This window comes from Corticium candelabrum, chromosome 6, assembly GCF_963422355.1.
Source record: "Corticium candelabrum chromosome 6, ooCorCand1.1, whole genome shotgun sequence".
NCBI lineage: Eukaryota > Metazoa > Porifera > Homoscleromorpha > Homosclerophorida > Plakinidae > Corticium > Corticium candelabrum.
The window spans coordinates 2,365,778-2,379,978 of NC_085090.1; the positions used below are offsets into that span (position 1 = coordinate 2,365,778).

The 14,201-nt window shown below is 38.5% G+C and overlaps 1 protein-coding gene across 2 annotated transcripts; it reads right to left on the reverse strand.

Annotated features, from left to right (window-relative positions):
• Positions 1-2,475: 2,475 nt before the first annotated feature.
• Positions 2,476-14,068, reverse strand: LOC134181148 (uncharacterized). 2 transcript variants are annotated; one of them, XM_062648362.1, is made up of 17 exons: positions 13,940-14,068; positions 13,751-13,881; positions 9,685-9,825; positions 8,398-9,625; positions 8,190-8,327; positions 7,085-7,213; positions 6,888-7,007; positions 6,657-6,782; positions 4,826-4,966; positions 4,644-4,769; positions 4,436-4,564; positions 4,252-4,374; positions 4,008-4,148; positions 3,877-3,945; positions 3,689-3,814; positions 2,831-2,962; positions 2,476-2,762 (listed from the first exon to the last, which is right to left on the reverse strand). In XM_062648362.1, the coding sequence occupies exons 1-17, from the start codon at positions 14,043-14,045 to the stop codon at positions 2,710-2,712; spliced, it is 3,159 nt and encodes a 1,052-aa protein (XP_062504346.1). In that variant the 5' UTR covers positions 14,046-14,068; the 3' UTR covers positions 2,476-2,709. The 2 variants fall into 2 exon arrangements, 1 of the variants encoding a protein (XP_062504346.1); XR_009970091.1 differs by having other exon boundaries at positions 2,744-2,762; positions 2,831-3,612.
• Between the last annotated feature and the right edge of the window lie 133 nt (positions 14,069-14,201).

Consider the following 14,201-nt stretch of genomic DNA (forward strand, 5'->3'; position numbering starts at 1 on the left):
TCATCTTTTCGACCACGGAATATACGCATGCGGCACCATGAGGAAGAACAGAAAGGGGTTCCCACAAGAGCTGCAACTAACACCAGCCCAGGAGAGACACACAGAGATGGGTACCATTGACTGGAAGGTTTCCGATCCTCTTCTCTGTGTCACGTGGATGGACAAACGGTTGGTGAGAGTGATCTCTACTATCCATCCTCTCAAAAATGACGAGCAGTGGAGTCAAGTCAGAAGATCTAATGGGAGAGAACGCATAATAGTTGACTGTCCGGTAGCAGTCAGAGACTACAACATCTATCTGAGAGGTGTGGATAGAGGAGTTCAACTCATCACCCTCTACAACGCTGACCGGCGGACCAAAAGTGGTGGAAACAGCTCTTTTGGCACAATCTTGAGATGCAACTCCTCAATTCCTATGTCCTGTATAAGGGCATAGTGAATAATAAAGAGCCATAGTGAATAATAAAGAGCCATTCCTCTGCTTCAAATCACGTCTTGCGGAAGAACTGATTGGAGGTAAGTTATATAGAAAAAGGAGAGGACCTCAATTGTATGAACCACCGAAACGCCTCGATAAGACATTGTCACATCTCCCATTGACTCGTGAAAGGCTAGTATGCCATGTGCACACAAAGGCATTACAAGCAGCTAACAAACCAGCACGTGCTGCAACTAGGGTAGAAACGTATTGTGTGGAGTGTGATGTAAATTTGTGCCATACTGGTAAAAGGTATTGTTTTTATAAGTATCACACTGAACCACAATATTGGTTGTAAATAACAGAACTAAAGTCTGTTGTAAATCTATATAACGGTAATTATTTATTGTAAATAGATTTTGGTTGTAGATATTTATTTGTTCTAATGGTGATTTGTTATAAATATAATGAATTGCTGTCAATTATTTGTTTAATCTTCTACACAAGCAGTATGCCATTCTAGTTTAGAAACTAAGAGGCACACATTTACAAGCAACCAGTAGTAAGACTCTTCTCTGTCGCTGTCTCAAAACATCATGTCAGAACTATGCCAAAGAAGAGACAAAGAAGAAACTGAAACGTACAAATACCATGATAGAATCACTGTTGCAAGACTCACTCCTGCAGGTACTAGACCGGATTTGATGGACTAGTACTGGATGTACAGGCAAGTTCTCACTATCCTACATCCCTACAATTGAATCAATCCAGGGAGCTGTGTCGAATTCTACTCTCCTGAACCAACAGATGCCGTGGGATGTTTGACACTTTCCTTACAGACATATAGATAGAGTCCATCAGACAGTATGTGAATGTATTACATACTATGTTTTTCCTTTATTGCTGGTTGTTTTAGAAACACAAACATCATAGGTGAAGAAAATGGCACAAAGAAGTCTTACTGTCGAGCATCCTGCGGCAAAAGAGAGGAGGCTACTTTCAATCCAGTAACATCTGATGAGATGAACTCTTTCCTTGGCCTGGTAATTTAGATGGTATTAGTCAAGGTAAATTTTAAACATAATATTTTATAAAAAAATAAGTTATAATAATTATTAAATATTTAGGTGCCCGCACTCTATGACTATTGGCAAATCTCTTTCCCATTTCATTGGCTGTGGGCCAGGACATTCATGTTTTGTCCATATTTTGAAGCCATCTTATTGTTTCTTCAAATCGAGAATCCTCGTACAGACACGGAACTACAGGCTGATCTGCTGCCCAAAGTCTGCAGTTTAGTGGACGCCATGCAAGCAAACTGCATGCAGCTGTGTCAGCCTGTGCCCGTGTCTCACTTGATGAACAGATCATCAAAGCAAATGGTCGCTTTGCATGCATTCAAGTATTAAATTCTTGTGTGTATTTCAAGGCAAGTGATATGCATAGCACATATGAGGTGGAGGTGGCAAAATTAGCAGCAGCAGCAGAAGCAGTAGATCTAGCAGCTCCCAAAGAGCCAACAACAAAGCTGCAAGAACTGCCATTACCAAAACAATGTTATCACCACCTCCACCTCCACTGCCACCACCAGCCAATCCTCGTCATTGCTCACACGCCCCAACTACTGGTGAACAAAATCATGGTGCATAATTTGCAAGATAGAGGGTCGTAAACACGTTAATTAATATCCAATATCAATGCAGAGTATGCAATGTGTTTCTGAGTATCATACCACGGCAGGGACTGCTTTTGACTATGTGACAGTTTGATTTGCTTGTGGTCTGTGTGTTGTCTAAAATATTAGCAATTATTTGTGTTCATAATTTGGAGTTTTCATAATAGTGAGACTGAAATTAAAATTGTAGTAATTGGTGTGCTCCAATTGCATAAATAATTTCTAGCATGTATACTTAGTAGGCTGTGCTGCTAAATTTGTAATGGGAATGACCATTGTTGAAGGTGTAGAGGGAAAAAGAGGTGACAACGCAGCATAATGCAACACATGTTGTCTTCCCTATAGACAAACCTTTGGAAGGCAACAAAGTTTAATTTTTTTATGTAAATCTGTATTGTTAATAGAGAATTTCTATTTGTGAAGTAACAGCAAAACAAATAAACAAACACAACCAATGAGTGTTTGCAAAGACCGTTCCAAACTATAACTGGATTTGCATAACTATTAACTATGCACCTTCTTGCAAATAACAGGAATAAGCAGCAATTTACTGTAAACACATTTATAAACATCAAAACATTGTGATGTTGCTTCTAGTAAATGATGTACTTTGTATCTAACTTTTTCTGAAGTGCTTCAGCATTCGAACCAGTCCAAGTAGATTTTTGACTAAATTTGAAACACAATTGTTCAATTTTATGACTTCACATGAACTGTGACTTCCTGGCATATCTTACTAGTTGAAATCTGTAAACTCTGAACTTCTTCTGGTTTCAAATGTTGAACAATTCCCAGCGATTCAGCAAAACTATTCTCTGCTTTGTCCAACTCTGAGAGACGTAGGTGACACAAACCAATGTCATGCAAAACTACATAGCAACAAAACACACAGAATAAAGGTATAGTCACATTTGGTCATATATGATACAACAACACTGGAATAACAGAATTTGAGATCATTCTACTTCATTAAAATATTACGACCTTATTTATTAGGAGTCCAACAACACAAACATGGCTTGACAAGTGTGCTTTCTTAGATTACTGTACATGATTTTGATGTGCAGTTCAGCACATTCATCGGCAATTGCAAAAGGTGTAGGTTGCTGGGGCAAGTAAAGTTTCAGACAAGCCAAGTGGGAACAACACGTGAGCCTCAAATCAATTGCAATTTGGTTTATTAATCAACACCTGTTTGCATCATATCATGATTTTTCATACTTTCACACACAATCCAGTGATCATACACAACATAGTCGCCCATTTAATTAATTGAACCACTGCCCTCACTCGTGAACCAATATTTTGTTTAGCTGTTGGAGTATCGCAAAGAACACAAGGACTGGCAGCTGTATGTACCAACATGGCAGCTGTATGTACCAACATGGCAGCTGGAATCAACAATGCGAATACTCAACCATTCTTTTGGCCCCCCAGTTTTTCTAATTTATAGCTTTCTCTATTCTTTTCCAAAATGTAGTTCAACTGTGATGACAGAAATCCTCTCATTGGTTATCATCTGGAGACAAATTCATATGCAAAATTATGTAACCACTTCAATAATAGACACATCTCGACATTCAACAATGGTATACCAATAGCTCCTTCTACTGGATCTGATGCCATCACATCAAGTCGAACTTTCTTTCTCATGTAGAACAACTCCTTGGCTATAGCATAATTTGTGTGAGCATATGCTGTCCTTGCTATCAGTCCTAGCACTACAGATACGCATATGTATCAATAGCATAACACAACATTTTTCACATTACAAATCTCATACTAATACAGTAGTCCTTCAAACTCATGTTGTCAATTCTTATTTCATACAAGTTGGCCAGCATTGCCAAACCTATCGCCAATCATAGCAATCATTATCGCTATACTCAGGACAGCAAGAAATAAAATTCTTACTTTCTAAAATTTGTTGATCACAGTTTGGACAAGACAGCAGGATGCTGAGAGACTTCGTAAGTGCAGTTCGTGCTCTGTAGACTTGTGAAAAGTTCCCTTTTAGTAACATCCTCCAGTGAGTTTTTCCAAAATGTTGACAAACTATAGCACAGTCAATGGTCAGTTAGAATAGTGCCATTAGTAGAGAATACTATATTATGGTTAGCAAAAGCAAACAAGAGATATAATCAATACAAGTGTTTACCTAGAACAGTTGTGGGACCAAATAATTGCTTTTGTTCTCTAATCTCTAGAGACTGCTCAAAACGTTGCAATGCATCATCAAGTTTGTTCATCTCACAATAGACATCACCAAGCATCATCAAAGCTGAACATGCAAAGCAAGATAAACTTATGATAATTATATTAGAATCAAAATATTATCAAACTATCAGCAATTTCTGAATGATACGGAGTATCTTCTTGTTGCTGGTGCAGCTGTAGTGCTTCATTAAAGCAATCAAGAGCTTTCTCAAAATTGCCTTCACTCAGATATGCTAATCCTAAGAACCGCAATGCTAAAACAATAAAAAACAATAAATTTAGGTGCTCAAGACCACATCAACAGCAAGCATAGTCACAAACATATACACTAACTGTGACACAGAGCTTCATGCCAATCAAGAATATGAGCTTCCTCAATCTTCCTGCATTCTTCCAGTAGCTGAATAGTCATTTTCATGTTTCCTAAATTCTGATGACATACAGCAACATACTTTTTGCCTATACAGTACAAAAATCAGCATCAAAATGTTACACATGTAATTCAATGTACATACTATAAACAACTAGAGCCTGGTCTGATGTTTGTGAAGACTGAGCAACAGATAAAGCTTTATTTCCTAATTCCAATGCTGCCATAAGTTTGTCTTTTGATCCATTAGCTCTTTCAAACTCACACTTAGACATGTCAATCAGAACTACATAAAAACAATCACAAGTCAAATCAGCTTATATATCATAAATTCTACAAAACAATAACTATTGCGATATTTTTTGCAATTACAGCTTTCCATCTCACAGTTCATGAAAATTAATCTAACATTAACATAGGTCTAGCAAATAACCTGAACTAATTGTTTTGCATGTTTTAAGCAAATTAAGCACTACCTATTAGGGCAGAGCCAACTACTACAACATTGCCGTAGAATGCTCGACAGTAAGACTTTTTTGTGCCATCTTCTTCACCCATGACGATTTATGTTTCTAAACCAATTGATGAAAATTTGCCCTTTAGCTATAAATGTTTCCTGCAAGATGCAATATACAGACACGCTGCGCACATTGCCAAATAACAAGCAGTCTCAATTGGGTCTTCAGCAAATAAGTCTGTAACTTAATTGCATGTGATAAGTCACTTGTTGGCATAACTTTCACAACAAAACCCAATGACTACTGCGTTGTGGTGTGAGTGAAAAGCCACTACAGTGTATGTTTGACTTTCTTACCCCTATGCAACACACACACACACACACACACACACACACACACACACACACACACACACACACACACACACACACACACACACACACACACACACACACACACACACACACACACACACACACACACACACACACACACACACACACACACACACACACACACACACACACACACACACACACAATCAATTGCTATAGCTTCGGTATTCCAGACTGCTTTGTGCACATGATGGGAGGGGAAAGTGGGAGGAGAGAAGAAAGCAGTCTGGACACATCTCTATTGTAAGTGACTTCAAAAGAGGCACGACTGCTCAAGTTTAGAAACATCCGCTCCAATCAAAACCACTGCTAAAAACCACCAATCAGCACTGTAGACAACTGCGGATGTCAATGAATACTTTGTAATACCTCTAAGCGATTCTCAGACGACTGTAATAGAACAGTGGAGTGCAGCTACACAAATGCGACCTGCTACTTGTTTCGCTCCTGATGACATGATAACTCAGCAAAGCTTGTCAGACGATACCGGACGTCACACGCTAAAGCCATTGCAGCGACTGTTCCGACTACTTTGTCTACCTTTGATGTTGAAGCCTTGAAGACCCTTCAACTGCTGGCTAAGCGATATTAGTACGAGTTTGCAACATCTTTGCCTTTTCCCTACCGGATTCGGTAAAGTTACTTTTCATTTTCTACGTTGTCCAGTTTGTTTGTAATCGGCTGGTAGCAAACAGTTTCTGGCAATATCCCACGAGTGCTTGTGCTTCTTGTGCTTGTTACTGTTCCTAATGAACGCGAGTAACTGCTTTCTTCTCTCCTCCCACCCTCCCCTAGCTCCCATCACGTGCAGAAAGCAGTGGACTACTGAGGCTACAATTGCTATTGAGTGTGAAATTGGTACAGTACAAAAAGTAACCATGACCAAATACTTAGACTGGTTACAAACATGTCAGCTAACAGAACCTCTGAGTTTTGCCAGTCTAGTGATTAAAGATCTTAATTAATCTGGGACACTCCCATTGTCCATAAAATGTCCACACACATTGCACGATAAAGCTTCGGTATTACCAATCCCCAATAATCATTACAAGCACCACTATTACACAATCCCATTCACTAATTAAGTACTGCATATGTCACATATCATCACAAACTATCTTACGTTGAACAATTCGAGAGTGATCATTGGGAGTGACTCGACAAACATAATCATATGACTTCTTCAATAAATCAGCTGCCTTTTCAGTGTCTCCAATGCTGAAAAAATAGCTTCCTAAATTGGCCATTGCTGCATTATACAAACCACAAACAAAATGAAATTAAGTAACCAAAATTTACTGCTGGACTGTGTACGTTGTAATGGCAACTAATGTTAATGATAGAAATTACTCACCTATCATCTGATTATATTCTTCCATATCATTGACCTTTTCCAGTTGCTGTTCAAATAGTTCCTTGGCTTTGTCCGGTTTACCCAATCTGATATAATTCTGTGCCATGAACTTCCATTCCCCTAAGAAATAAACCAACAAATTCAGACATACTTGGCCAAACATTACATAACAAATTACAAAAAAATTAATATCTTACTATTGTTGTCCATCTTCACTGCAGATTCAGTTTCAAAAGTTTGTCTCAGTACTTTTAACTGATCTATGTAAAATGCTACTTCTTCCCTTTTTCTTTGTATTTCACAGCAAATAATGATATTTGACAACACTAAAACAAAGTGTTGATCACAATAAATATATAATACCTCAAATTGCTTGTCATAACTAATAACTAAATTCTAAAAATGGACGTCAATACAACATGGCAATTCATACGATAATTATGACATAATAAGCATTGAATTTTCTCAAAGTTTTTAATAAATGTCAAAAAATCCAATTGCATTAAAATTCTAACAGCTCTTGTCTAATACTTGTACACGCATAATCTTTCTTATTCACAATATGTATTTAAAAAGCCACACTATGAAACAGGCTTCTCTAACTTCAATAACCACTTTGCCATGACTAGTTACTCAAGCCAATCAATTAATCAATACAAAACCCTAATAACCCTACTTACCCATAAACTCTAGCGTGTTCAAATGTTTTCTGCCTAGGCTGCATGCAACAGTGACAGTCAACACCGTACTACGAGTGTGGTGCAAGCTGCCAGTCTGCTTCAAAACATGCACCTAAAATTGTTAAAATAGTACTCTTTAGGTTCACCGAACATGTCGACTAAAACATTAGATTGCCAATTAAAACTGTTCTGTCTTGTTTGCAGTAATACTATGCTATAGCCAAAGTGGAAGTGTCATAGTTTTGAAAGTTCTATTGTTATTATAACATATACCGCATTTAAATACAATTTTCTGTACTGTGCTATCCCTCAATTCTGTCACACAGTCACTAAGTGACAATAAATTCAGAACAAAAAAGAATAACACATAAAAAATATTGAAATTTTCAACCTGCACACACATACTTCATTCTACACATCACTCTCAACCAAACATTTTATTGGTGTAACCTAACTTCAGATCTATTTAAATAATTCAAAATTGTCATCATGCCAAAACCTCATATCTCATACAGGACACAGATAGAACATCAAACTATCGTTAATCTTACAATTTAAATAACACAACATGGCACTCAACCTGTTCCCATTTTTGCCAATCTAAATGACTTCATAAACTTACCTTTGTACCGTTGTTTCAACAGTTTATGCTGGTGTTCTGGTCCTAATGCTTCAATGAACTCCTTAGTTTCTAGGAACAGATCCAATGCTTTCTGTATATTTGCCTTCGAAAGATGTGCATGAGCCAATAAAATCATTGCTATATAGAAAATCAAAGACGTACATAACATAACCTCAGGATAATTATAAGTAACATTATAGTGCTACACCTTCAAAAAGGATGTATGTGAATCGCATATCGCATTTGATCACAATTTGGTACAGTTTCTCAGAAAGAAACAAAGCTAGCTCTGCTTGATTGTAATACAAAGAAACATGACAGGCAAGTGAAACCAGATCCACACAAGTTACGTCATTTACACCAGCAATCACAATATGTTTGGCCAATGAATATAAATGAGCTACAAGTCGTTGAAAACGTTCATCTTGATACATAGAAGACTCTTCTGGCCTTTGAAACATAAATGTCTTGCAAACCTCAGTTAGTTTGTGTTCCATCTCATCTGGTTGCTGCTTAATGCGTTCCATCACTGTTGACTGCACCAATGGATGAACATTCAAAGTGTATCCTTCTGCAGTCTCATGCCATTCAACTAAATTGTGTGAGGACAACGTTGAGACGCACAGACTGTATTGGTACCTGGCAGATTCATTAAAGACAAGAGGACGAACTAGATTCTCTGGAATGTCTCTTGAGGACAGAAACGATGCATATTCAAGAACAGACAACGCTTCTGAATTCTCTTTGGCAACCAAGTCCACGTCCATCTGCCACGTGAGATGAGCATGACTAGAAGACATAAACGACTGCATATTTCTGACCACATGTTTGTCATAATTACTTATATTCAACCCATCAATGTCTTCACTGGTCAACTTTGCCAAATCAGAAGGTTGAGTCAACCCAGTATTCAACAAAGTTTCATGAAGACGACTCGCTTTAAAGTATGGCAAAAGATTGTCAAAATTCAAAGTTAAAGCTTTCAGATTATCTTCTTCTTTTTTCAATTTCTTGTAATATTCCTCATAGCTTATATGTGTCTTTCGCACATATGTGCCTGCATGAGCAAGAGCAATAGGTAGCATTTCTATGGGAGGTTCAGTGGATAGCTTCATGGCAGCAACTTGCTCATCACTATTTGGTGGTTGACGACCAGACCATTTAGTTAGAGCTGACATAGCATCTTCTTTCTTCAAACGACCAAGAGGAACCTCAAGGCTTACATTTTGTAGGTTAGAACAATCTTCACATCGAGTTGTAATTAACACATGAACGTGAGCAGAAAATTGAGGAAGAAGTTTGGGCAAAAAAGAGAGATCATCAGCACCATCATAAACCAACAGCATATTTGAGTGCCTGTAGACATAGTTAAGAAGAACTTCATTTTTCTCTTTGAATGAGCTTTGTGGACTGCAGCTCAAACACAAGACTTTTAACTGCAAAGAGCAAATAATTTTTAATATCTAAACTAAAGATAAAGCGAAAATGTATTCACATTGCGTATAACTGAGTTTGCCAGTGATGCCCATGATTCTGCATTGAAATATATCACTCCATCACTGTAGAAGTGTTTCCAGAGCAATGCATATTTAGCTGCCAAAGATGATTTCCCCAAGCCACCCATACCTTTGATCACCTAAATAGCAGCCATAAATAAGTTAATTAATTAAATAAAAGTTATACTTTAATATAACCACCATAGTTATAAACATTCCATTGAGTATATAACGTTTGGGTAAATTAGTCTAAAACTATGAAATACATGTACCTCGATATCGACATAATTTCCTATCTTGAGTTCTCTTGAGAGCTCTTAGGTAAACTTATGAACAATTAAGCAGAATTAAGTCATTCATGATTCTATAAATCATAAAATTTACCAAAGCACAAACTGATAGCACAATGTGTTTCTAACGCACCGGTAGTAAGTAGACATAGCAATGCTGCATGTAGGAATAATTAACTTCAACAGTATAGACATTCGATATCAATGACCTAGCATTAGTTAGGGTCTACTTCCTTTTCATACAACTGTCAGTTCCAAATGCTGCTATAGTCACATTTCCAATGCCATCAAACCTACCTACAGGCACTTATTAATTAAATAACTCACAAATGTGTATCTTGCCTCAAGTGTCTCTTCAAACCTAAACAGTTAGTACTCAAAGGCAAATAGGCATATATACAACGTGATGCCATATGATAATAGACATGGACAATTGAGCTTTCTCCAATAATAACAAAACTCATGTGCACTTTCCATGCCATTTTTTCCTCACCACATTGCTGCAAAATATAAAGGTGTCACAGCAGACAGCTATCAATGCAGCTAAACTTTATGTGACCACCAAATTCGCTGTTCATTATTTAGTTTATAAAATTTAAAGTCGTTGCTTTTCACAAGCATACTTGTGGGTAGATAGCCAGCTTGTTCACACAAATCTTAATTCTTTCATCAACTCATAGATGCTTCTGAGGCGCATTGACCATAAAGAATATGCACGAAATACAAAAAGAATATGATCTGGTTTTAAGAATCTTCATTGTGAGTTTAATGCAGTAAACTCCTTATTGTCCAACTCTGTTATACAGTACAACAAATTGGTTTCCAAATAAAAAAAAAACCATTGTTCAAGGACATGTGACAATCAGATATAATGTCACAAACATTTATGCGTAAAAATTGAAGTAGTGACAAATCTCCTGGATTGCTTTGGAAGAGTGATGTCCCTATGAATAACATAACCAATGACAACATTTCAGTGGTACAGTATACTAAAAACTAAGCTGATTGCATTCAGATACATAAACACATTTATACTGCTACATGCGCTGCTCTGGTAAATGCAATAGGTTACCATGACATCATGCATAGTCAAATATAACCATCCCAATCCATGTCTATATCAGAGCAGATTTAGTAGCACTACGCCTTCAATACTAGGCAGGACATAGTAGGGAGCCTACTACGCTAGTCTTATCAAATATGGCCAGTAACTGTGTCTTTCGTCACAAACTCACTACCACTGACAACTTGGGAGTCGACATGTTTTGCTTTCCCCCTCAAATGGTAATCTCGCATAATTTTCTCCCAATACTTACAGCAGGTATTTCACCATCACCTTGACAACCAGCTCACAAACTTCTCTCTTAGTTTCAAAGCCAAAAGAACTGTTACTTTACAACCTGTAAACATAGCAAATTGTACGTCTGTGCATGTGGCTCTTGAAAATCTGCCAGGCATAGTTCAAACACGGAAATAACACTGTACGACTTCCCTCGTGTTATGTGTTGTAGATATCAAAACCCAAGCCAAGGTAACCCATTTGGTATTGTTGTAACATACAGAACATGGCCATGACAGCTAGCATTTGGTGTACAAGGCTAAATAGTTGACTGTGAGCAGCAGATTCAGACACAAGTCATCCTAATGACCTGGGGAGCATTACAGATTGCACTCCAACTTTAGAATTACGGAGCATGAACGAGAGCGAGTGTGATCATGCTCCTTAAAATGATTGAAGATCTGATGTTATATCATTGTTAAGATCAACACCATTGCTAACCGGTTTTAGAACGTCATCTGTTGAAACATGCCAAAAGCATTAACAGTTTATCATTTACCTTTTAATTAAACACTGCCAACACATATCGTATGTGTCAATCTTTGAGCATATACCACTGGCAAACATATATTGTGTTGTGATATATAGCTCAAGTCTCAAAGATTGACAAATACATGATACAGTGAAGCCTCGCTATAGCAAACCTCAATATAACAAATCCTTGATATAACGAAACTAGTCTTGGTGTCCCAACCTCATTTGTATGCATTTTCTTCATCTTGGGACCCTCACTGTTAGTCTCGCGTGGCCAGACGTTTGCGCGCGGGGAGGGGCATGTGGGGAGGAGGAGCCTGTAGTATGTCTGGACACAGTGGCCAGGTTTTTGTTGGCGACGCCAGAATCTTGGCGTAACCAATCACGTTGCAAAACCGCAATTATGGGCGTAGCTTAACTACCACGTCCAGGACTTCATGGCTTCAATCGCTAAAATGTCGTACGATGAAGAGTCGATTTCACTTGCCATTCTGCTTGCAACTAAGTCTATGGGGTACCTCAAACTTCGACCTTTACAGAAACAGGTAGTGAAAGACTTTGTAGGAGGTAGAGACGTTTTTGTGTCCTTTCCCACCAGCGGTGGCAAGTCGCTGTGCTACGCTATCCTACCGCTTGTCGTACTTGCATTTTTTAGTGCCAGGAAGATTGATACCAGACTCTTTGGCAGACCGTTTTACTGGAGAACGAGCTCGAGTTAAGACGCTGACATTGGTATCAAGCGCGCACGTTCTGATGGTTCATATCACCCTTTACTGGCTGAACCTGAACATCTAGACCATGCAATTTCCCAATGGCGTTGACCTGCCCTCGCAACTCTGCCTCCTTCCTATTAAGCTCATCTCGTAGGGATTTCAACTTCTCTAGATTTCTTGCGCAAGGTCGACAGAGCCAAGAGTGTGGTGGGAGCATGACGCTCACCGAATCAGGGTAAAATTCGGCCAAAAGCTCGACCACAAACTATTCTAAGATCACCTTAAGATGTTCATTGCGAGAACTGTGCACCAAACGGCGGATCGCAGGTTTCATAGTGGCTTTGCAAAGAATGTAATCCATCCAATCAGCTTTGTAATTCTGACATCCGGTCAACTACTTGCTGCGGAGGAGGAGCAGATCTCCGTCTGCGCCCAAGTTAATTAATTTAAAGTTCACAATAGAAATTGTAGGATGAAAAGGACACTTTCAGATATTGTAACTACCTTGACTAGTCATTTTGCACGGTAACAGCTAATCATGACGTCATGCATGCCAGTCGCCAACAAAACCCCGGCCACTGTGTCCAGACGTTCTTCTCGCCCCTCCCCCTGCACGCGAAGGTCTGGCCATGCGAGACTACCTCACTGTAAACACCTCGCTTACCTAGATAATTACATCATAACCTCCACATAAGGTAAATAGTAAGCGGCGTCACTGCACTCATTCCTGCAATGCTGTCGCCTACAAAGTGCAGCTACTGCCTAGGGTGCAGATCATAGAACACGCTTACATGTTGGGCACTATGAATTCAACTAATTTCTCATTTAGACATTTGGCCAAAGCATGCCAAATACGTCCTCTTGACTTTTCTACTGGAATAAATTGCTGCTCTAAGCAACAAGTAAACAGTGGTAGTAAAGACACATTTGCTACTAGAATAATCCAACAACAAGATCATATTACCACAGCTGCACTATTATATACTTACAATCACTGTCATAACATCCTAACACAACTTAATACAAACAACATATTACATGGGAGGGTGGGATTATGGGATATGATTGACTTGAGTGGCCTATGGCTTTCCCTGCATGGCCTTGTGCAAAGATAACCTAGATGATTTTGCTTCTATCGAACCCTCACTACAACGAAAGCTATCCTAATGTTCCCTGCGATTGGTTATTATCAAGGTTCCACTGTATATAGCTCAAGTCTCAATTCCATTTTAATAATAGTGGAACATACCACACAGCAATTTTCCTTTATTGGCAGATGAACTTTTTCCTCTCCCAAAAATGTTTCCTGTAACCTCTGCAATTCTTCTTTTCGGCCACAAAACTGGTTTTCTTCCCTCAGATGATCAGGAAATATTATTCCTGCAACAGCAAGACACAATTAAACATCATGACTCCTAAATAAAAACTATACATTTACCATCAACTGCTTCTGGTTTCTTTTGCTCTTTGACATGTTTGAGTTCAGCTTTCACTGTGTCTATAGATGCATTATCTCCTTCCTTGGAATGCCACTTTTGCAACATAAGATAAGCTCGTTCTCTCTTTGTGTGAGTTTCAATTCCAATCATCTCTACTTCATGCCTGTGCATGCCAAGACGTTCAGCCACATCGCACCAGTCACCAGCCACATCAGCAGATACATCAAACAGCTGACTCTCAAGAGAATGAGATCCTAAATT